Consider the following 23,120-nt stretch of genomic DNA (forward strand, 5'->3'; position numbering starts at 1 on the left):
CTTCTAGTTTTGAAGGTTTGGTTCCTTTTTTCAATATTTATTATTATTTTTAAATATACACATATAGGGGCTGTAAAACAATTGTGTGCCCTTATCAGCTTTGGGCGGCCTGGGCTAGGGCCGCCTATGAGTTTTAGTCATCAACCTCTAATGAATATATAGTCCTTTTTCATCCTCTAAGTTAGACAACAATATTCAGAATATGCCTTGATTGCACATGAAATGTTGCCAACTTTGCTAGTCTAGTCTTATCATCCCTAACAAACGAGGCCTAAAGTTAAATATTCGTCCCATAAAGTAGATTTTAATTTATAGTCAAAAAGAGCTGCTTTAGAAAGGCAGAATAGCATGCGAAAGAGAGAATACCTTTTAAATTTAATCACTTAAAAAAGGTATTCTCTCTTGCGCATACTCCTCTGCCTATGACTAGGATATGTGGAATAGTATTTTATACATGTGTGCTTGGGTTGGATTTCAAAAGCAATCGATTTGTTTCAAAGAATAGCACTTGATAAGGCCATTATTTTTTAAAGTAGCTAATTAAAAGATTAAGAGAAAAGAGAGCTCACTAAGTAGGGGTTTATTTGGCTAGGCTGACCTATATAGGTGAGTGAATGTGTTAAGTTATTAACAACCGAGCTTAATTAGGCTAATTACAATTGATTACTTTAGGGTAAGACAACAGGTTCAATCCTCCATATGTCTCTTGCGTATTCATGAATGGTACGGTCACTGCTGAACTTGTATGAACCAGCTGTGTTCAAGATCGACATCTTTGTCCATCTCTGCATCATTATATATCTCATATTAATTATGAATGCAAAAAGAAAATCTTCAACAAGGAAAATGATAATAATAAAGGTGAATGCAACAAAAACACAAATATAAATAGTCACACCTTTTGGTCTCGATATGCTTCATCAACTTTGTCTTGGCACTCTAAATAACTAGGGAAGTCTTTGCCAACAAGAAAATAATCAGCACGGCCATAACCTTCATTTCCTTCCAAAGATCCCATAAGTTCGTCATAGTTGTAGGGACCAAAAACACCACTTCTCACATATGCTTTTACTTCTTCGAACCGAGGGTCAGCCACAAACTGCGCGCGCATACACACATATATATATATATATATATATATTATTCACACGAAAATATATATTTAAACATCAAACAACAAATCAAGAGCTCTAATCTAGTAGTATGTTAACTGAATGATACCTTTCCTTGAGCTCTTTCATTCCTTAGCCCGGCAATTTCATGAGCATGTGCACCAAAAAGGAAAAAGTTGTCCTCTCCAACCTCTTGCCTTATTTCAACATTAGCACCATCTAAAGTTCCAATTTGTATGCACCCGTTCATTGCAAACTTCATATTGCTGGTTCCACTCGCCTCCATTCCTGCAGTGCTGAGACAGACAAAGTTTTTGATGGCTCAATGATCTGCAAGCAATTGGACAATTGAAGCAATTCTTGTATGAAATGCTTGTAATTAGAAACCTGATATGCTGAGACAGCTCACTACCAGGAATGAGCACTTCCGCCACGCTGACATTGTAGTCAGGAACAAATACAACCTATAATTGCAAGATCAAAGATAAATAATGTAGTAAAAGAATAATTAGTTCATCACTGAGAACATGATGGTGAAGCTGGTATTGTTTGTGAGCCAAAACGTGCCTTCAAAAGGTCACCTATCTCTTGATCGTTGTTCACAGTGGCTCCCACATCTGTGATGAACTTCACGATCCTTTTGGCTTGGACATATGTAGCGAATGCCTTTCCTCCAAATATGCATACCCGTGGAACAAACCTTGCTTTTCTTTCATCAGGACTCATTTCCTTCATTTTTTTGTAGCGATTAACGATTCCCAGGATGTTCAATAGCTGCCGTTTATATTCGTGAATGCGCTTCACCTGAAATTGTGTAGATTTACTTTATCCTCTTCTTTCCAGAGCTTACAACAAGAGTATAATAAACTGAGATTGCTGTACAATATCAAAATGAGTTGCATGATTCGACTAAAAAAAAAAAAAAGAGTTGTATGATGAGCAAAAGCAAGGCCAAGGCAATCCCGTTGCTCAAAGAAATTGCTTCATCTTTGCCAACACATTGACTTGGATAAAGTTCTTATGAGCCAAAAATTGCTTCATCTTTGCCAGCAAAACAGAGCAAATATTTGAGAGGCAGAGAATGACCTGTACATCAAACATTGCATCAGGGTTGACTAGATAACCAGTTTTTTCCTTGAGGAAGGATGCAACCTTTATCTTGTTTCTCCTTTTTGCTTCCCTCCATTCAGATTGGAGATCTTCATTATCAGCAAACTGTTGAGAAAGATTCAAAAATAAATAATCACTCGGAGAGTTTAATATAAGAAAAATCACATGACAAGCAGAAATATTCAAACAGTTACAAGTCCGGATATGATGTTTTACCTTTCCAAGGGTCACCAAGATTTCAGTATCTTTTACCCAGTCTTCTGTTCCAGTCCACTTGGTTATAATTTTACTTAGATCTGGATTGCAGAATCGAATCCATCTTCTTGGTGTCACCCCATTTGTCTTGTTTTGAAATTTCTCAGGCCACAACTGCCAGAAGTAATGTACGTGAAAACAAGTTTAGAGAAAACATGCAATTAATAATAATCGGCTACCAGTAACACTTCAAGTTGTTGTAGGAATAGGATGGTTATGGTGAAACAAAGAACAAAAAGTAGCCGTTTGATGTTTATACCATATAAAAATCGTTAAATACTTCATTCTTCACTATTTCACTATGAATCTCAGCGACCCCATTTACTGCATGTCCACCAGCAACACATAGATTAGCCATTCGAACCATCTTTGGCAGTTTAGGATCTGGTTCAAATGTAACCTCCTTTTTCTTCTCGCTGTCCAGTCCTTCCGATTGAGCTTCTTCATCAGTAGCTTTAGCTTCTTTATCAACTTCCTCAATGTGATCAACCGCAGAACTTTCTTCTGATTTACTCAGAATTTCGAGGACAGAGTCAGGTAACTCGATATTATCAAGAATTCTCATTTCTCTCAGTTTTTGTACCAATAAGTCAAGATCCTCCGTGCCATACTCAGCAATAATGGTATGAATTAGCTGGCCAAGACATCACATATGTTAGTATGGTACAAAGTAAAGAATAAATAATTTGTTCTATACAATAAAAATATTGAGACTGATAAATATGTATGTATAGGTGCTTCAGCACATTTGCACTTGTCCAGCAGTAAGAATACTTGATGAAGATTTGGTTCTGATTAAAATTTGAAGCGTATGGCCTCAAATATTACCTCCTCGTCAATCAGTTTTATGATTTCAACATGCCGAGGAAGCAGTTCTTGTATAAGCTGCAAACTCCATTTCTCCAATGCCTCAGGTAGAACTGTATGGTTTGTGTATGCAACAGTTCTGGCATAATAGTTTTGAATTAAAAAATTATGAGTGCAATTCGTATAAGTAACAATGAGGATTCAATGCATTGTGCCTGTGTGTATATCAGATCACAAGGAATGCACCAACTTGGAGCTAAAGAGCTAATAAATTAATGCACATCTACTGAGAAAATACCAAGAAAGGAAGTACCTTCGAGTAATATCCCAGGCTTCCTTCCAGCTCAAGCCCTTCACATCCATCAATATTCTTATCAACTCCGGAATGCAGAGTGTTGGATGAGTATCATTCATCTGCACTGCAACCTTTTCCGGGGAACTCTTCCCATTTCACTGGCTCCCTTGATCTCCTTTCAAAACGTGCAATTATATCTTGGAGAGAAGCAGAACACAAAGTATACTGTTGCTTCAATCGAAGGGATTTTCCCTCCACAGATTCATCCCCAGGGTACAATATATAACAGATCTAATCAGGAAAAGGGATTAAAATAACCATTGTTAGTTGGTTATGGCAGTTCCCGAGCATACAAAATTAAAGCAACACAATGTAAAGCAAATTTGGAAGAAGAAGCTTAATGATTCTGATGAGCTCATCCAAACCTTCTCAGCATTCTTTATAGCTGCATATGCCTTGGCATGGTCACCAGTGTTGAAAGCATGTAAGTCAAATTCTTCTGGTGCAACTTTTGTGGACCATAGTCGAAGGTTTATGGTGGTTTTAGTCTTATATCCTGGTATGGGGACATCATAGGCAACGGCCATGACATTTTCTCCCCCAATCCATTGCTTATTTCCATCTGGGCCCGAAACAACTTCGCCATAGAATTTCACAGGATAGCTAACATCATTTCTTGGAATTTCCCACGGATTTCCCATCTGATAAGAGATACTTTAATCAATTAACAGGTATCATATAAATCAATACCATGTGTGACCCTTTAAAAATCACTGAATTACCCTTAAAGAGCATAAGAATAAAGGAAAAGTTTCTTGCATAACAATGCAAAAGATGATCAAACCTCCAGCCAATTTTCAGCAACTTCCTCCTGCCCATCTTTTGTAATGTGCTGCTTAAACAAGCCATACTTGTATCTCAGCCCATATCCCCATGCAGGGTAATTTTGGGTGGCCAGGGAATCCAAAAAGCATGAAGCAAGTCTCCCCAGTCCCCCATTTCCAAGAGCAGCATCTGGTTCCTGTCAATCAAGATTTAACAACACAGAATTTAGAGATTTCCAAAGTAAAGGATAGTGTTAGTTAAGTCTACTCAAACGAAAGTGAAACGGAAGTTGCAATGAACTAATGTAAAAGTGATTCGGTACCATACGATGAAATCATAACTCAATCAAATGGTCAGTGAATCTGACCTGCGTAGCTACATCCTCTAGATTGTGCCCTAGCTTTTTCAAAGCCTCCGTATAAGCCCCAGAAAGCTCTAAATTACCAACTGCATTTAGCAATGCTCTACCCTGCAACAATTTAAAAACGTAACAGATAATAATACCCCTTACTCTTAGCAAGTAATATATACACCACAAGAAATTTTCAGCCTTTGGAAGGACAAAGAGAGAGACTCATGGCAAACCTGTAGGAACTCCATTGAGAGATAATATGCCTGCTTTACGTTCAGCTTCTCATAGTACTCATATGTTTCATTCCAATTCATGATAAGCATGTCACGAACACTCTCTGCTGTGGCATAGAATGCCTTGGGAAGCCCAAAGGACTCAATAGAGAAAGAAGGTGTGAATTCTGCATGGTATTTGATAATCGATGCAAGGGATGCCGAATCCGGAGGAAATGTAGCCAAACTACCTACAACACTTACATGCAAAAATTCATAGAACCATATCAAATAACAGCTTCATGAATTTTATAAGTCCGAATTGGGACAAGACCTTTGACATTCAGAACGGGGGTGTCCAAGATTGAAAACACAATGTCCTCCATTAATTTCACTAGATTATGTTGGTGACTGACAACAAAATCCAGCAACCCACGGGGCAGTGAAATTTTGAAACTGAATGAGACTATGATGGGCCACTTTGGCTTAGAATGATAAAGGCAAAGTGAATTCCCACCTCAGCTGAGATGGGTGGCAAGTACTTCTATAATTGGCTTGGAAAGCATCAATCTTTCCCATTCACAGAATCACAGCTCTTTTCACTTTGTAAAAAAAAAACATTGAAAATTCCACCGAAAAAAAGAAAAGAGAAAGCACATCGCATAATAGCAAATTACAGCCAAAACTCTGAACAAAAGCAAACAAAACATTAGGGAGGAGGGTTGAGAAAACAAACAAACCTTCTTGGGTTTGGGTGGCAGCATCTTTCTGATCAGTAGCCACAGTCTTCACACAAAGCTGTCTCCTTGCTCGACTGGAACAAGAGGTACTGATAAAGAACCGTCTTGAATTTCTTCTTATGGTGTTCGAGTATATGAAGCTTGAGATAAACTTGGATTGAGTAGCTAAATTTGAGTGTGCGGATGTCGGTAAAGTCGCCATTGCTGGGAGTTAGAAGCAAAGGAATGAGAAAATGAGTGAAAGAGAGAGTCTTGTATTTTGTCTGCTTATCTTGTTTTGTTGGGCACTTAGCTGATAGCTCTGCGTCTGCGCTGTTTCATCACAAACGTAAACTTCTAGTTCCTCATGTTTCAAACGAGGGAAATATTTTGATTCGTCGCTTTCCCTCACTAATGAAACTTTTTTCTTGGTGGGTTTATGCATTTAATCAAGATTCCTTGAAACGTATATGAAGATTTGTTTAATTGCGTGCCTTACCTCTCTTCCCACTTTGGGCCAACACAAGCGGGCCTGCCATTATCGTTAGCTACTTACCCCCACCATTCAAACAACTCACACCTTCTTTTGGGGTCTTGCTTGCCCCTTCATATCCCAAATGGCCACATTCATTTTTATTTATTGGTTTAAATGCTTTTTTTCCTTCATTATTTTGAATTTGCGGATGAATTAAAATTTAACAAATGGGCCCATTTTTAATAGAAAATTTAACAAAAATTGACGGAGGTGGTAGATTAGCACTAATGTGAAGTTTGGGTGGTACAGAGCTAAATTCCTTTTATTCGGTGGTAAATATGCACACCTCTAATAGTTTATGTGGCATTTGTGCAAATTTCCTAAGAAATAAAGAATACTTCGTGCCAACACCCGATTTAATCTCATCATTCAAATAGGAGCCAAAGAAATTGGGAATACATCAAAACTACGCAAGATGATCATCAACACCGTTCTGCTCCCTTTTAATGCATTCTTTAAATTACCCTTTTCTAGAATTTTCTTAGTTCATCCTTCCAATTCCAGGGAAGATTCTAGAATAAAAGAGTTTTGGGTTAAAAGAAAAAGATAAATGAAAAAGGTCTGGGCCAATCACCTCCTCTTCCAACTCAAAAGCAGACCCAATAAAGACCATTTGGTAATGCTTAGCCCAATAGCAAGCCTGCCATATCCCCATTCACCATAGTGCCAGCTCGACATCTGGTCCGCCCACGTGGCATGCATATATGTGTATACAATAATCATCTATTTATCCATAAAGATTAAATATATATAATATAAAAAAAGGTGATTTGAAGAGGGAGGAGGGTAAATCCCAACGGTCTGAAAGGACTCAAAGTTGGTATTGGACTTGGAGGAGGTTAGAGCCGTCCAGTTCTCTGCTTTTCCGCGGCGCCTTTCTCTGATTTTTCTCATAGCCACAGACAGAGAAAATAAATACTTCTCCAAAGGAAACCCTTCGTTTCTCTCCATTCTCTAGATTATTCCTCTTCTCGTTTCAAGCACAAACCAAATCCCAAACCAAAACAGTGTTGGTTTGTGTATGAAACTCTGCCAATTTTCGATTTTTATCGAAACTTCTAGGTACATTCTGGGTCTTGATCATAACCCATGTCGTGTTTCTTAGTGGAAATGTTTGCGATATCATTCTTCACCTTTTCTGTTTTGCTATTGAATTCGGTGGAATTGTATTTTGTTTCATTATTGTTCTTTTGGGTTGCTTTGCAAAGGTAAGGAAAGTGTATATAAGAAATTTGGAAATCCTAGTTGTGAATTTGTATTCCTGTTTTCTTTCTGGGTCAACTTTCTCAGCCTCCTTCACACTCAGTGCCATATTTGATCTTCTTCTATTTCTACATTTGTAATCTTTTTTTTATTGAAACAGAATACATATGAATGCCCCTATTGATTGATTGGTACAGTTGTATGAAATATTTGTGATTGCCTTCTGGTTCTTGTGTTTCGGTAATCTTTCGGAATTTGTTCTCATTGTTGAACCTTGTCTCTGGTTGTAGGCACCATTTTTTTAAGTCTACACAGGGTTTCTACCAATTCCTTTGATTTAGTGACTTTGGAGTCAAAGCTAAACACTTGACAACTTCGGTTTCTTGTCAAAATGTTTGGGTTTAAGAAATCACCAGCAAAGATTGCTAAGCAAAACTCTGTAGACCCGGGATTTCAAGCTCCTGCTGATTCAGAAACTGATAAGGACACTCATAAGCCTGCAAGACGAACTTCTTCTGAACCGATGCTTATAACCCCGGATTTTAGTAAAGAAAAGCCTGGTAAAAGAGGGTCTTCGCCTGCTTCCTACAAGAATGATTTTCGTGACTCAGGGGGGATAGAGAACCAGAGTGTGCAAGAGTTGGAGAAATATGCTGTGTACAAGGCTGAGGAGACTACACAGAGTGTCAACAACTGCCTCAGGATTGCTGAGAACATCAGAGAGGATGCTACAAAGACCCTTGACATGTTGCACGCGCAGGGTGAGCAAATTACAAGGACCCACATGGCGGCTGTCGATATAGATAAGGATTTGAGTCGGGTAAGCTCAATGTTGTCAGGATTTTGGTTTATGAACTCTCTGGTTTTGTTATTTACTTAATTTTTCTTACGACACAAGAAAGTTTGAAACTATGAAACAAGAAGAGGCAGCATTTGTGAAATCCTTGTAGGGATGCATGTGATTTTTGAGCAGCATTTCTTTTGCTCTCCTTTACCATTTTACCTAATGATGCATTTTCAAACAGGGTGAGAAGCTTTTAAATAATCTTGGGGGTATGTTTGCAATGCCTTGGAAGGCAAAGAAGGGGAAGGATATTTCTGGGCCTGATTTTTCAGCAGGTGTGCTTCTGTTATAATAATCTACTTGCTCTGCATACTCAAAGCATCGTGAAACTCATTGTATAATGTAATTTGGTTTTGATCTGGTGATCATGTTCAGCTTCTGCACCCACAAAAAGTGACCCCCATCAGAGGGAAAAGTTGGGTTTAGCTCCCATACCCAAAGGAAGGTCGGCTCCTGCGAACACCTCCTCCTGATGGATCAGGTGCCTTGCAGCAAGTTGAGGTAAGATTTACTTATATGGGTTTAGGGTTTAGGGCAACATGTTCTCCAGATTTACTTATATGGGATTGGTCGTCAATACCAGTATGAGAAGGCAAAGCAAGATGATGCTCTTTCAGACCTGAGCAATATTTTGGGTGATTTGAAGGGTATGGCTGTGGACATGGGAAGTGAACTTGACAGGTCAATATCATTCTTCTACTCTCTGCGCATTCTTCATGATTGCATCTATATCTCTACGTTGTTGTTAAGTATTATGTGGAAAATGCAGGCAAAACAAAACTATCGATCATCTCTCTGACGACGTTGATGAGCTTAACTCTCGAATGAAAGGTGCCAACCAACGTACACGCCGTCTGCTTGGGAAGTGAAGGTCTAGAGACTTAGAATTCCAGGCTACATAAAAAGTTCCACATAACTTTAGTTACTGTAACTATACAATTTTGATTCCCTCTTGATTGTATATATTATTGGTTTTCCCCCATTTGGGATATACGCATGCAATAAAATGAGCCTTTTTGTTCAATTTTACTTTTTTCCCTTTGCAGTTACCTTGTTGCACATAGTTTCCCGATTTCACTATCTTCCCTGAAGAAATTTTAAGTATATCATGAAGGTACTATATACATGGGTAAAGAAAAAGAGGAACCTATATATTAATTTGCATATAGATCACAAAACAAGTGTGAAGAAATCTGAATATTTACAACAGGCGTGTTAAAGGCTTACCAATGCAATCTGGAGCTCACATATCCTCACTCTTCACAGGGGTCCAGACATTTCCAGTGCCAACCTTTTTCCTGGCATATGAAATGTAACCCCCAACATAGCCTACAAATATCCCAAGCACCACCAGACTTGCTCCCTTCACAAACCAAGAGAATGTAGACTCCCCACTGCCCCCAATAACTCCAGGCTCACCAGCACCACCACTACTGCTATCAACAGCTCTTATACCAGCTCCGTTAACGCCGAGAACTTGTCCGGACGCCAGAATCTCCAGTGTATCGTGCACTTTTCCGTCATGGTTGCCAACATAAGAAAGTGTAAGCTTCTGCTTTGTAGCAACCAACCTAGTGTACCCAAATTCACCACCGCGGTACAAAGACCGCTCAGGCTGTGGGTAGATCGGGTCAGTTAGGTGATCCGGTCTAGGCTCCCATATGGGCTGCCAGTCTTGTCCTGCCATCCCAATCACAACATGAACAGGCCCCACACTCCCGCAAGTATAGTTATTCAACTGACAAAACCTCTCATATCTGTGTACATGTCCCCATAACGCCAGAGTCACGTTGTTCTTCACAAACAAAGGTTCCAAGTGCTCCAGCATTTTCTCCCTCAAAGGAGCATCGCCTCTCTCATTGCTGGTTGTGTACATTGGCCTATGTCCCTGCACCACCACAAAAGGTGTCTTCCTCCTATCCACCGCCTCCAAATCACGCTTAATAAATTCAAGTTGCTTGCTTCCTTGAACAAAATTGGTCTCAGTAGATATGTACACAAAATGGACAGAGCCAACATCGAACGAATAGTAAAGATTTCGAGTAGCCGGAGCACCAGTTCCGGTTGGTTCCGATGAGTTTCCAGGCATGTTGAACTTAAGACTATACGGCACCCCACATTCACCACCTCCATCTTTCCCATACATGCTTGCCCACTCTGGTTTCCATGGCTGCAAGGGCCAGTCATACTCGTGATTGCCAATGCAAACATGGTAAGGCAACTTGGACGCAAGAGGTTCAATTTGACTGAAAAATTGATCCCACAACCAAGAGTAGCCTCTTGCATAGCTTATGTCTCCGATATGGGACACAAAAGCCGGCTTGTCACCGAGAGCTTCAATGTCCCGGAGGATCCATTTTACTGTGGATATGCTCTCGTCTTGGGTCCGAGAAAACGTCGCATAAGGCGTTGCAGTGCCCATGTCGCCGAACATGAACGCCGTCGTTTCGTCTGAATCCCTGTTTCGTGACACGAAGCTCTGCGTTTTGCTCCAACCTCCATTGTCACTCCCAACCTGAAAACATTAACATAACATACATAATCAGAATTTTCAAAAATTCGTTTTCAATTTGTTCAACAATTTAATTTAATTTGTGTACCTTGTAATAATATCTGACGCCTTTTTTCAACCGAGTCATGACCGCACCGTGAATGAACCCGGGGTCTCTCCACCCGATACTAGCGTTGGCGGGAGAATCGCACATGTGCTCCCTCTCGTACCTCTCCACATGCGCCACTGCCACGTCATCAAGCGAGTCGTCGCTGGGACCGTATCGAACCGTCCTCTCCGCGGCGTCTGACGTCAAGAACATGACCCGCATCTCGTCGTCTGCGTCGGTGTAGGACAGGTGGATCTGATCCGGGCCCCGACCCGATTCGAAGGTGAGCTCATCGTCCGACGTGGCGAGTAGGTGGGCGGTTCCTGGGAGAGGGTTGTGGTCTTCGTCGAGGTGGTTCCGGTCGATCTCGGCTTCGGTCCAGCGGAAGATCCGGAAGGAGTAGTTGGATCGGAGGTTGACTAAGGGGAGGGAAATGGAGCCCGAGCCGGATTTCCAGGTGGGGCTGGAGGAGAGGAACTTGTAGCCGATGAAGTTGTCGTGGTGGGAGGAAGGGGGTGAGTAGATGCCGAGCCAGTCGAGCTTGGAAGGTGAGTCGACGCCGGTCCATTGGATGAGGACTGAGTCGCCGGATTTGGATAGAGTGGTTTTGGATAGAGAGACTGAAACTTTTTGATGGGTTGGCGTGAAGAAGGTGAAGAGAAGGAGGAAGATGAAGGGCGTTCGAGAAATGGTCATTGTGGCGGATGAGATGACCGTGATTGATGAGCTATGGAATTGGATGGTATTTATGAAAATATATTTATTTATTCTTAGGCATATTCTTCTTTTATTTATTCCGAGATATTGTGCTTGTAATAAGATCCAAAGAAACTCAAATTTCTTTCATCATATTTGATCAGGATTTGTGAAGAATAAGGGCTGGGCCACTTTTGCGTGTTTCCAACCTTGTCAAGGAAATGCGGACGTTGAAACCCAATCAGGACTCTTCGAACACGAGCCGTCTCAGTGACATAAAAGTCCAGTCCAATTGGTCGAATCGTGCCCACTTTTCATTTGACCATGGTTTGAATTTTCCTCCTTCTTATTTTGTTTTAAATAAGATAATTGGATTGGATTGGATTGGACTGGACTGGATTGGATAGGCGGAAGGAGACTATACAATTAAGCGGGTACATATATATTTACGTGAGTCATGTGATTTCCGACTCTATACATTCATATGACGAATATAACCCCAAAAGGATTATGGAATAGAAGAAAGAGAAGCCAAGCCAATCGTGAATTCCGGTTTCTGGGCAATTTATAGTGTTTCATGTGTCTCTTGCGCCTTTGCATTAAAACTCTTTTATACTCTTCTTCATTCATTCTATCACCATCCATCGTCAACCCTTTACCTCTCTTACTTACTCTCTCTCTCTCTCCCCCTTTCTTTCACAATCTCCGTAGAAAGAAAAAACCCAACAAAAAATTCAAAATGAAGAGCTCTCTCTCTTCTTGTTCAACCTCTACCTTCGGCCTCCGCCGGCTTTCGGTCTTGGCTTGGTGGTGGTCTTCCTCTCGCTTCTTCTCTCATCTGCCGCCACACCCGTGATCTCTAGCCCTACCAATATTGTACCAAGAAACCCCAGCACTAACCAAGAAGACAAGTTGCTACACTACAAGGTCCAGGAGGCAAACCACCATCCTCTTCATCCTCAGCACCCGTGTGATCATCAGAGCTCAGTTTCGCAATCATCAAGTGCCCAATTACGTTCTTTGTGCCTTCAACTCCACCAACACAAAATCTTCCACGCCTACCAACCCCTCCCACCACCGCCGCCACCCGTCGCTCTAGATCACCACGATGAGATTGACCCAAGATACGGTGTCGAGAAGAGACTCGTCCCCTCCGGCCCCAACCCTCTTCACAATTGAAAAATTAAAGTCTCCATCCCCATTATTTATACTTCTTTAGCATTTCTTGGTATATCTTTCATTTCTTGAACACCCAAGAAGAGATCAGAAGACGAAGGAGCTAGGCTACTTGTTTAATCAGTATTAATTTTCTTTACTACTTGTTGTGTGTTAAGCTACCTATTTCCATGCTTGTTTTTGAACTCTCGGGCCATCGCTACCTTTTGCTTAGAGATTAGAGAGGGCAGACAAATTTTTGTGGAAGCGGCAAAAACAAGCATGGAAATGGTCCAGAGTCCGGGGTGGAGGAGATTACAGAAGAATTCAAAAGAAGTCCATGAGTACCATAATGTCAATTCAATCAGGGGGGGCAACGGGTAAACCTTTCTTTTTCGAGGTCAAAATGGACTTTTTCCCCGTGTAATACTAGCTAATATGTGGGTCCGCATTTAATATTTTCGTGTATAGTCAGGTAGAAACAGTTGACGCCAAGCCTTGGTTTGGTTCTTTTCTTTTTCTTGGGATATCATCAGAGTATATGAATGAAATTTTATTTATTTCTAGTTTGGTTTGTTCTTCTTTTGTCCCTTTTAACTCATTCATGCATGTCATGAATGTTCCCAAAATATACATCATCTTTCAACTTAATTTGCCGACTGCAGTTGTGAGGTGAATCCCGTGACACAACCTTGGTGGTGCTGGTGGTGGGGAAACTTGAAATCGGGATTTTGAAATAGATGTACCATTAGATTAAGAGTTAGTAATTTTTTTTAAAACTAAGATAAACTGTTTTACTATGTTGGCAAGACAAGTTTGATGGTTGGTTTGTGTTGATGACTGTATGTTTGTACGTACAAATATACCGTATTTCCAACCGACAACATTGTATAATAAGGTATTTTATCGTTTTCAAAATATTATCAATCGTAATTAAGTCATAAATACTGTTTGGGATAAACATTATGGATCACATCTATCATAATGATGTACTTGGGAATTTAGTGGGAAAGTATGACTCAAGTATACAACATGTAGGTCATGCCATTCATAAATTCAACATTCTCATCAATTTTTTGATTTAGGAGGACAGGGAAGAGAGCACCAGCGCAGTAAGAAGTTATCTTCCTCTTGAATCTTATTCTTATCATATTTACACTTTCTTGATAATGAACAAAGATATTTTTTCACACAGGCAAACACGTGTATTTATTATTGAGAATTCATGTCGGAGAATTGAAGCGTTACTTAATAGTTTAAAAAATATTCAACGCCTCCATCTATTGTCAATTATTTTGAGTTGAATACTCACATTATGTTAATATAGACGTGTAGTAGGGGAAAAGTGCAAATGAAATTTGAGTTAGAAATTATCACGAAGTTTTTCTTCTTCTTTTTTACTGGTCACCAAATTCACAAAACGCAGCGTACTGTGAACCGCGGGTAACTAAACTGGAAGCCGAAATGAGACGAAAGGAGGCCAACCAATCGGAACCAAGGAAAATAAAATAAAACAAAAACGAAGAAATAACTAAAAAAAACCCGGTCACCGACGGACGACAGCAGAGCGAGTTCCCTTTCCGCGTTTGGCCAAACACTGAAGACTAAAGAAAAGATCGAAGGAGAAAACAGTGTTCTTCAACTATTGAGAAATCAAAAATGAGTTTTGAGTGTTGAGTTTGAGATCTATTCAAATAATAAATAAATGTTACCCACTCAATCTAGTTGAAAGTCTGCGTCAAGTGTGTGAGAGATCAGAGAGATCTAGCTAGGATCTTCAATCCTTTTGGAGGTTTTGGCTTCCTAATAACGAAAATGGCGCTTCGTTTTTCGTTAGCCGCATTTTCTCTGATCCTCCTCCTATCCTATCCCCTGCTTCTCAACGCCAAAACCCTCAAACGTGACAGTAAGTTCTCAGCTCCTTCATTCACTTCACTTTATTTTCACTCTCTCTCTCTCTCTCTCTGCGGTTGGCTTGGAAATATGGAATTTTTGTGGTGATTTTGGGCAGTGAAAGCATTGAACGAGATCAAGGCTTCTCTCGGCTGGAGAGTCGTGTACGCTTGGGTCGGAGACGATCCGTGCGGAGACGGCGACCTTCCGCCGTGGTCCGGCGTCACTTGCTCCACTCAAGGCGATTATCGAGTCGTCACTGAGTTGTAAGCCATTTTCTTTTGCCTTCTATCCGATTCGATGCGATTGCCCAGAGTTTTCAATTTTGAAGAAAAAATGTTATGTTGTTTTTGTTTTGCTAATTTGCAGGGAGGTTTATGCAGTCTCAATTGTTGGGCCTTTTCCTACTGCTGTCACCAATCTCTTGGATCTCACTAGGCTGTAAGAACACCTCTTTAAATCTGCTGCTCTTTAATCCTCTTTAATTTCCAATTTGCTCACAATTAATAGAAATTTATATTGTTTCAGTGCTCATTAACTCATTGACGTTTATAAACCTCAAATTTATAAGCTACACATTCATAATTAATACCCCCCAGTTGTTTTTCAGTTCTTCAAAACTCAAACTTCATATTTGTTTTCAAGAATCTGATGTATAATGTATCTGTATGTGACTGTGTTCGTTCGTGTCACAGGGATCTCCATAACAACAAGCTGACGGGCCCTATTCCCCCCCAAATTGGACGTTTGAAGCGTCTTAAAATGCTGTACAGCCTTTCTACTCCTTTTTTTATTTTAGATCAGTTTGTTTTCTGTTCAACTTATGGGCATGGTATTCGGTTTATGCGATAACATGCTTTTATATGCTAGCAGGTTGACAGTTAGAGATGGATTTGCCATCTTCTTCTTAATTCTAATAGAAGCTTTTGATTTTTGATTTTTTTAAAAAATTCTCAGTAATTTGAGATGGAATAAGTTACAAGATGTCATTCCTCCAGAAATTGGTGAACTGAAGAGTTTAACCCATTTGTGAGTGAACTTAGATTCTATCTTTCACAATGATTTGCATCTTTCTTATCCGTGACTATTTCACCATGATTTATTTACTTATTCACTATTTTTGTGAACTAATAATTCTGTAGGCATCTAAGCTTTAATAGTTTCAAAGGGGAAATTCCAAAGGAGCTTGCTAATCTTCCAGAGCTTCGCTATCTCTATCTGCAAGAAAATCGTCTTGTTGGGCGGATTCCTGCAGAACTAGGAACTTTGCAAAATCTTCGGCACTTGTATGTTTACATAGTTCTTCGCATATTGTTAATGATAACACATCTGCATCTGGTTACTGATGTGTGCCATTGTGATGCCATTTGTTCATAGGGACGTTGGTAATAATCATTTGGTGGGTACCATTAGGGAACTCATACGTATCGAGGGCTGCTTTCCAGCTTTGCGTAACCTGTAAGTTAATCCAAGCTGATGAATACATAATTACTTACACCTCTAGTATAAATGATACGATAAATTAAGTTGTTCTTTTTGCAACTGGGTTGTGTAGTTACCTAAACAACAACTATCTTACGGGAGGAATTCCAGCACAGCTTGCAAACTTGACCAAGTTGGAAATCTTGTATGTCTCTGTCTCTGTCTCTGTCTCTGTCTCTCTCTGTCTCTCTCTCTCTCTCTCTCTCTCTCTCCATCTGTGTATGTGTTATAATTACATTTTTACCTGAGATAAATTTTGTTGGGTTAATTCTTTTGTTGGCTACAGGTACCTATCTTACAACAAGATGTCTGGGATAGTTCCATTAGGACTTTCCCAAATTCCGAGATTGACTTACTTGTGAGTTTCTTTTTATTTGTGCTTGAATAGTTGGTGTTTAGGGGTACTTTCATCAAGGGTTTTGCCTCCTTATTAATGCCAGTATTCAACTTGTAATCAAGACTCCTGCAATACCACTGAACTACATATCATTATTACACTATTATAAAAAATAAATAAAAAATAATGTAAAAAGCACCATTATAGCAAATCTTGGGCTAACTGAACAACCTTGACAAAGGTTTGCCTACTACTGCATTAGATTGAGGAAGTAGATGTGTAAGTTCATTCATTTCTGGTTGTGAATTTTTTGTTTTTTTAGACATGCATTATCTTGTGCTCTCAACCAAGAATTTTCCTTTTTATTAATTCTGCAATCATCTTTTCGAATTGTCTAATATCTACTATACCTTGCATGTTGGCAAATTATCTTGGCACACTAGAAATTCTGACAGCATCCTACATAACTTTAGTTGCTGCCCTCGCTTCTCATGGAAAATTGACTAGGGATTTTCAAGATTTTTGATTCCTTTAGCTACATTGACATGCATTTCTTGTTGGCTTTATTGGCTTCTATTAGAGACTAACACACTTCCCCATTCATTGGTGAAATTGATATATCAGGATTCATATATCAGTTTGTTATCTTGAAACTCTTGTGCATATGAGTGTTTTTGTGTGGAAAATTATTTTCACCAACATGCTTATGGTTCATTTTATCAATTTTAGGTATTTGGATCACAATCAATTTTCAGGGAGAATTCCCGATGCCTTCTATAAACACCCATTCTTGAAAGACATGTGAGTTTCATTGCCTCTAGAGCTTGTAAACTTTTAATTCCTGGAACTATGCAGCTAAATGTTTGATATATCGGTTGTAGGTATATTGAAGGGAATGCATTCAGACCCGGTGTGAAACCGATAGGCATACACAAAGTTCTTGAGCTCACTGACACGGAATTTCTTGTTTAGTCGAGACATCAAGCAATTATTTATTTGTTACCAATTGTGTTTATGTACTGCCCAAAGAAGGGCTCACGTCTCTGAATGAAGTGAAAAATCTGTGTCGATGAAGTTTTGATGTCATTAATGAGTTCCTATGTTGCTAACTGTCTGAGGAGTTGCTGAAATCGTAAATAGTAGTTTCAGAACTGATGGATGTCTTAGATCATAGTATATACCCAGTTCAACAGGGATACAATATCATGTGTTATCAGAGAAGCAAAATTTAACATTCCCTACCCATTCTTGGCGTTTCATTTTTATTTTCAGAGCCAACTAGATTAGGTCTCTGTATTATCGGCTGCATGAAATACAAGGTTAGGAATTGGGCAATTAACCTTATTTAATTGATTCATGTCTTGTCAGCTAGAAACAAATATGGATAACTGCCCAAAAAATCCAACTGTTTGCTTATGGTCCCCAAAACTAATTGTATTTCTTCCATTTGCCGGTGTGTTTTCTCCCCCGCAATGAATTCATAAACTGCTCTATTAACCTCAACCGAACTGCAACCTGGTGCTTTCTCTACTCTTCTGTTTCTCATCAAATGCCTCATTCTTCTGGCATCACCATGCTTTCTGCCGGCGGCATATAAATTTGAGAGCAAGACATAGACCCCACTGTGGCATTCGAGCCGAAAGAGTTTCTCCGCAGCAACCTCAGCTAGTTGAGCTTGTCCCTGATTGCAACAAGCACTAAGAAACGCTCTCCAAGCCACTGCTTCTTCAGATGGTTTACTTGAACTGGGCATTCTTTGAATTATTTCCTTTGCTTCTTCAAAGAGACCGGCACGGCTTAGAAGGTCGACTATACATCCATAATGTTCGCTTTTTGGCTCAATGTTGTATATCCGACACATTTTATCAAACACCTTCATGCCTTCATGTGCCATGCCTGAATAACTACAAGCAGTAAACACAGCAATGAAGGTGATATCATCTGGCCTAACCCAAGCAGCCTCCATCTCTCTAAACAGCTCAAGTGCACCTTCTCCATCTCCATGCATTGCCATTCCTGAAATCATAGCATTCCAGCAAACTGTGTCTCTCTTTGGCATCTGATAAAACAGTCCTCTAGCCAAATCCAATTTCCCACATTTAGCATACATGTCAATAAGACCAGTGCTCAAACGAACACTCAGCGGCAACCGAAGCCGATTCAAATACGAGTGAATCCAAATCCCAGTATCCAGAGCTCCCAAATGAGCACATGCACATAGAACGCTGACAAAAATTGCCTCATCAGGCTCTATCTCTGTAAGCTGCATCAGCCGGAACATATAAAGACCTTCCTTGAAACAATTATTCTGCACATACCCAGAAATCATGGCTCCCCATATTCCTCTGTCTCTCACAGGAGCTTCATCAAAGAACAGTCTTGCTGTGTCGAGATCACCCGCCTTTGAATGGCCAGAAATCATGACCGTCCATGAAACAGCACTTAGGCTAGGAATTTCATCAAATATGTGTCTTGCAGCTTTCATATCATCAAATGCACAGTACATGAGAATCAGAGAGTTACCCACAAAGATATCAGAAACAAAACCCAATTTCAAACTGCACCCATGAACCAATTCTCCAAGACAAGAGCTTTGCAGCCTAGCACAAGCTTTTAACACATAAGGGAGGGTATAATTATCTGGGTACATCCCATTTTGCAACATCTTGGTAAATAAATTGATGGTTAGGATGAGATCATTTCTGAGCAATAAAGCTTTTAGCATGGTGTTGTAGATGCAAATGGTGGGTTGTGGGATGTGTTGGAAGAGTTTCCAAGCATGGGAGAGGCTTCCATGATTTGGGTCTGAGCAGAAGGCTAAGACCCTGCTTAAGGCAAAGCTGCTATTGCCAAGCCCACATGTGAATACTTGTGCATGAGCTTGCTGCAAGTGCTTCATGTTCTTGCACTTCTCTAACAGTTGCAGGCATCTACTGCTGCTGCTGCTGCCATATGATGACATTGGCGTCCACCTCTAAAACCATCTGTTCGATTGATAATGGTAATAAAAGTGGGAGAGAATTGTGGGTGGGTGACGCAGTGCTTCTTATTCTTTGTTGAGATGGTTTCACCGAGTAGCATTTAAAATGCTTTCGTGTTAAAAGTCATAACAAGATTGCTTTCATAGCTCAGTTGGTTAGAGCACCCGTTTAGTAAGCGGGAGGTCTTGAGTTCGACTCTCAATGAAAGCAACTTTGTATTTTTTTAACTTTTTTATTCTTCGCTTTGGAACTTGGGCCTCTAATTACCTTAACCTTTTCCCTTCTTTTTTTTTTCCCTAATCCAAAAATCCTTTTCTTTTTCATGAAGAAAAAGGAGGAAAACCTCCAAATAACAACACAACAACTAACTAATACTAATCAGACGCACTTTAACAGCTCCCAATGAATCATTAAGCAATAAATATCCAAGTCAGGTAAAGACTCTCCTTAAGATAGCAACAGCCTAGATCCAAATTGTGACTCCATTAGCTAAAAATCCTTTTCTCTTTGCCAGAATCCAAAAATCCTTTTCAGATAACCTTTTTTATTCTAACCCAAAAGTCCAATTAGAGATAAGAATCGATTGGACGAGGTGGTGTTTGGTAGAAAGCTTGAAACTCAACACACACTCAGTATCAAAAACCAACCAATAGTATGTTTCTTAATAATACAACACGAGTCAATCAGTATAACCCTTAACCATGATCAATTTAACTTCATATCAGTAGATGAGCAAAGAAATTATTATTTCAAATTGGATAAATAGATAGCACCACAAAAGATTCAAAGATTTGGTTTTTATCAACATTTGGATACTATTTTTCTCCTAAGGAGATACTACTCATTCTTGCGAATCACAGTTTGAAACATATGCAAAAATAATTCATGAAAAACACACCCTAAAAAAAAACTTCTGCACACATGTCACAATGCTACTAGCAGGAATTCTTACTTACATGGTAAGGAAAGAAGTATTTTCCTCAACATTCAAGTTTAACTGAATCAGTGGTATGTACATCAACAAATACTAGAATTTGAAAGACGACCAAATTACAGAGATTTTGTCGTTATCAATATCTGACTTTTATCCCCAAACAAACTCCACTTTTCTATATAGATGTCATCTTTCTTTCACGGCTTTTTGTATGTGGAAAAAGATGGTCAGACTCAGACCACTTATATGCTGTATCTTTGTATCTTGGTTTTCATTATCTTTAGCTGAATATGTTGAAGTCAGCGTTGAAGGGGTTACTTCAATAGCCAGCACAGATGATAATTTCATATGTGCAACTCTGGACTGGTGGCCAACTAACAAATGTGACTACAATCAGTGTCCATGGGGAAAGGCTGGCATCTTCAATCTGGTATGTATGTTTTGTTTTGCTTTCTCTGCTTACTCTTTCATCTTCTTTATGAACAAATTGATGAGGAGCTGAACTTTCTTGATAATTTGGGCCTTTTTTTGCAGGATTTGGATAACAAGATCTTGAACAATGCTATCAAGGGTAAGTTTCTGAATAGAAAGTACTATTCGTTTACGGTCACATCACAGGGGGACTAAATTTGTTTAATATAATTTCAGCTTTCAATCCAATGAGAATCAGAGTTGGAGGCTCATTGCAAGATCAGGTGAATTATGGTGTTGGATATGGAGTTAAATCATGTGAAGGTTTCAAAAAACAAGAGTCTGGTTTGTTCGGGTTCAGTGATGCTTGCCTTGACCAGAAAAGATGGGATGAGCTCAATGACTTCTTTAACAATACAAAGTAAGTATATATGCTGATCTTTTGTGTATACAAAGCTGTGCAGGAACTAGGAAGCTCCATGGTTATTTGAACATTTGCTAGCAAACTCACGCATTATTGATTGTTGTAGAGCTAAAATCACATTTGGGTTGAATGCCCTCCAAGGGAAGCAAGTGTCTCCCAAAGACAAAAGTCTCCGGATTGGTGACTGGAACCCGCAAAACTCTCGGGATCTCATGGAGTACACTATTGCAAAGGGTTACCAGATTGATTCATATGAGCTTGGTAAATAAAATTATTTTTAATTTTGGCTTAGATATGTACTTATATATATAACTTGATTGTGCTACTCATTAAGCGCAAATGCTAACAGGAAATGAGCTAGCCGGGAGTGGGGTTGCTGCAAGGATAGAAAGTGATCAATATGCAAAAGACATCAAAAAGCTCAAAGAAGTTGTGGCAGAATTGTACCCAGATGCCTCTAAACGACCAAAGATTATAGGCCCAGCTAGCTTTTATGACAAAAAATGGTATGAAAACTTCCTGCAAGCTACAGGACCCGGTGTCGTAGATGTGGTAACCCATCACCTCTACAATCTTGGTGCAGGTACATAATCATGCCCACTTCTGGACCAGGATGTGTGTCTGTGATTTGATGTATATTTGATGAAAATATTGGGATTGCAGGTGTTGATCCCGCCCTTATCGACAGGGTTCAAGACCCATTTTTCCTTTCAGAGATAGCTGAGACATTTTATGATCTGTCAAATACAGTCAAGGAGTTTGGGCCATGGTCAGAAGCTTGGGTTGGGGAAGCAGGTGGAGCTTATAACAGTGGTGGCAAAGATGTGTCACACACCTTTGTTAATGGCTTCTGGTCAGGACCTTTTCTCTAGTTTTAATAATTTAGAAAGACACACACAAACAAAACAAATGTGGATCTAAATTTGATTGAAATAGGTACTTGGACCAACTTGGCATGACGTCAACCTACAACCATAAGGTTTACTGCAGACAAGCCTTGATTGGAGGGAACTATGCTCTTCTTAATACCACAACATTCATCCCTAATCCAGACTATTATGGGTTAGAATCTCTGCCTTAAATTTTTCTTAACTTAAAATGATCAACTAACTTATCTTGACATGTTCATTGGATTTTCCTAATTTTTTTTTTTTCTGCTTTTCCACCAGTGCTCTTTTGTGGCATCGACTAATGGGAAATAGGGTGCTCTCCACCACGCACCTTGGCTCCCCTTATTTGCGTGCATATTCCCATTGCTCAAAGAATCAGGTAACTCAATGTTTCAGACCTCAGATTTCAATTAGCCTCTGCTTTTTTGATACTTAAAAGGATCTTTAACATATCTGACATTCACAACATATTTTGTTTCAGAAGGGTATCACTCTAGTTTTGATCAACATGTCCAACACGACCACCTTCGACGTTGCTGTCCACCCCGACTACAATTTGTATCTGGGGCCAATACGGGTGAGAAAGCATGGTCGTATAGTTGGACGAGAAAGAGAAGAGTATCATTTGACACCAGAAGGTGGCAATATTCAAAGTGATGTGCTGCTGCTCAATGGAAATCTTTGAAGCTCACAAATTCATCAGACATTCCTAAAATGGAACCAAAACTTGTGGATCCTACCTCTGCCATCAGTGTTGCAGCTGATTCAATTGTCTTTGTATCTATTAAAGACTTCCATGCCCCTGCTTGCGCTTAGCATAAACTTTTTGTTATATAATTCATTAGCTACCTTTTTTTTTGGGTTCTTAGAATAAAATGTCTTTAGTTTTGGTAGGGTTGTAATCTAAGTACTCTTCCGAAATAGAAGATTAGCATTGTTATCTGTGATGTTGTGATCACATATGCTTTGTTCTTTGGAAGTCAGAAAGCTAAGAATCAAAGGAAAGAAGGAATGCTTTTCTTCACCAGAAAGGCCTTTTTTAAGATCC

At 39.6% G+C, this 23,120-nt stretch overlaps 5 protein-coding genes, 1 non-coding gene and 2 pseudogenes across 8 annotated transcripts; 4 read left to right on the top strand and 4 right to left on the bottom strand.

The window, feature by feature from the left end:
- Positions 1–488: 488 nt before the first annotated feature.
- Positions 489–3,679, bottom strand: LOC103321498 (alpha-1,4 glucan phosphorylase L-2 isozyme, chloroplastic/amyloplastic-like). The gene is made up of 10 exons (XM_008223304.2): positions 3,598–3,679; positions 3,306–3,423; positions 2,737–3,111; positions 2,439–2,591; positions 2,199–2,327; positions 1,680–1,916; positions 1,500–1,576; positions 1,222–1,408; positions 899–1,099; positions 489–785 (listed from the first exon to the last, which is right to left on the bottom strand). Exons 1-10 carry the CDS (start codon positions 3,645–3,647, stop codon positions 669–671), a joined length of 1,644 nt encoding a protein of 547 aa, XP_008221526.2. The 5' UTR covers positions 3,648–3,679; the 3' UTR covers positions 489–668.
- Positions 3,680–4,458: 779 nt separating this feature from the next.
- On the bottom strand, positions 4,459–6,049 carry LOC148919799 (alpha-1,4 glucan phosphorylase L-2 isozyme, chloroplastic/amyloplastic-like). Its single transcript, XM_089046269.1, has 4 exons — positions 5,709–6,049; positions 4,990–5,219; positions 4,732–4,873; positions 4,459–4,600 (listed from the first exon to the last, which is right to left on the bottom strand). The coding sequence occupies exons 1-3, from the start codon at positions 5,908–5,910 to the stop codon at positions 4,739–4,741; spliced, it is 567 nt and encodes a 188-aa protein (XP_088902395.1). The 5' UTR covers positions 5,911–6,049; the 3' UTR covers positions 4,459–4,600; positions 4,732–4,738.
- A 1,014-nt stretch (positions 6,050–7,063) lies between these two features.
- Positions 7,064–9,293, top strand: LOC103321501 (putative SNAP25 homologous protein SNAP30). Its single transcript, XM_008223307.3, is given in 7 exon segments — positions 7,064–7,284; positions 7,716–8,245; positions 8,451–8,544; positions 8,645–8,721; positions 8,723–8,770; positions 8,853–8,950; positions 9,039–9,293. Coding segments are annotated over 6 exon segments (846 nt in total). The 5' UTR covers positions 7,064–7,284; positions 7,716–7,816; the 3' UTR covers positions 9,139–9,293.
- A 106-nt stretch (positions 9,294–9,399) lies between these two features.
- Positions 9,400–11,690, bottom strand: LOC103321499 (putative inactive purple acid phosphatase 2). The gene is made up of 2 exons (XM_089045704.1): positions 10,870–11,690; positions 9,400–10,784 (listed from the first exon to the last, which is right to left on the bottom strand). The coding sequence occupies exons 1-2, from the start codon at positions 11,563–11,565 to the stop codon at positions 9,513–9,515; spliced, it is 1,968 nt and encodes a 655-aa protein (XP_088901830.1). The 5' UTR covers positions 11,566–11,690; the 3' UTR covers positions 9,400–9,512.
- Positions 11,691–14,161: 2,471 nt separating this feature from the next.
- Positions 14,162–17,541, top strand: LOC103321503 (uncharacterized). The gene is made up of 11 exons (XM_008223309.3): positions 14,162–14,626; positions 14,732–14,879; positions 14,983–15,054; positions 15,309–15,380; positions 15,571–15,642; positions 15,756–15,899; positions 15,991–16,071; positions 16,169–16,240; positions 16,382–16,453; positions 17,162–17,233; positions 17,314–17,541. The coding sequence occupies exons 1-11, from the start codon at positions 14,536–14,538 to the stop codon at positions 17,402–17,404; spliced, it is 987 nt and encodes a 328-aa protein (XP_008221531.1). The 5' UTR covers positions 14,162–14,535; the 3' UTR covers positions 17,405–17,541.
- A 34-nt stretch (positions 17,542–17,575) lies between these two features.
- Positions 17,576–19,470, bottom strand: LOC103321504 (pentatricopeptide repeat-containing protein At5g66520 pseudogene; annotated as a pseudogene). The gene has a single exon (XR_016124015.1). The product of XR_016124015.1 is annotated as a pentatricopeptide repeat-containing protein At5g66520 pseudogene (transcript).
- A 79-nt stretch (positions 19,471–19,549) lies between these two features.
- On the top strand, positions 19,550–19,623 carry TRNAT-AGU (transfer RNA threonine (anticodon AGU)). Its single transcript has one exon. It is a non-coding gene; the product is annotated as a tRNA-Thr (tRNA).
- Positions 19,624–20,470: 847 nt separating this feature from the next.
- Positions 20,471–23,051, top strand: LOC103321505 (heparanase-like protein 2; annotated as a pseudogene). The gene is made up of 9 exons (XR_016124016.1): positions 20,471–20,777; positions 20,882–20,918; positions 20,996–21,179; positions 21,289–21,443; positions 21,532–21,765; positions 21,846–22,035; positions 22,119–22,244; positions 22,352–22,451; positions 22,554–23,051. The product of XR_016124016.1 is annotated as a heparanase-like protein 2 (transcript).
- Positions 23,052–23,120: the final 69 nt, after the last annotated feature.

Source organism: Prunus mume, linkage group LG2, assembly GCF_029339155.1.
Source record: "Prunus mume cultivar Tortuosa linkage group LG2, ASM2933915v1, whole genome shotgun sequence".
NCBI lineage: Eukaryota > Viridiplantae > Streptophyta > Magnoliopsida > Rosales > Rosaceae > Prunus > Prunus mume.

Bases quoted from the DNA above. Each gene is read 5' to 3' on its own strand.
- LOC103321498 (XM_008223304.2), bottom strand. From the start codon at position 3,647: ATGGATGTGAAGGGCTTGAGCTGGAAGGAAGCCTGGGATATTACTCGA. The intron at 2,328-2,438 runs GTAAAACATCAT...CTTTCTCAACAG, and splicing joins TCTTGGTGACCCTTGGAAAG to TTTGCTGATAATGAAGATCT. The intron at 1,100-1,221 runs GTATCATTCAGT...ATGCGCGCGCAG, and splicing joins ATGAAAGAGCTCAAGGAAAG to TTTGTGGCTGACCCTCGGTT.
- LOC148919799 (XM_089046269.1), bottom strand. From the start codon at position 5,910: ATGGCGACTTTACCGACATCCGCACACTCAAATTTAGCTACTCAATCC. The intron at 5,220-5,708 runs GTTTGTTTGTTT...TAAGTGTTGTAG, and splicing joins TGCCACCCAAACCCAAGAAG to GTAGTTTGGCTACATTTCCT. The intron at 4,874-4,989 runs GTTTGCCATGAG...AAATTGTTGCAG, and splicing joins TCTCAATGGAGTTCCTACAG to GGTAGAGCATTGCTAAATGC.
- LOC103321499 (XM_089045704.1), bottom strand. From the start codon at position 11,565: ATGACCATTTCTCGAACGCCCTTCATCTTCCTCCTTCTCTTCACCTTC. The intron at 10,785-10,869 runs GTACACAAATTA...TAATGTTTTCAG, and splicing joins GCGTCAGATATTATTACAAG to GTTGGGAGTGACAATGGAGG.
- LOC103321503 (XM_008223309.3), top strand. From the start codon at position 14,536: ATGGCGCTTCGTTTTTCGTTAGCCGCATTTTCTCTGATCCTCCTCCTA. The intron at 15,055-15,308 runs GTAAGAACACCT...TTCGTGTCACAG, and splicing joins CTCTTGGATCTCACTAGGCT to GGATCTCCATAACAACAAGC. The intron at 16,454-17,161 runs GTGAGTTTCTTT...TATCAATTTTAG, and splicing joins ATTCCGAGATTGACTTACTT to GTATTTGGATCACAATCAAT.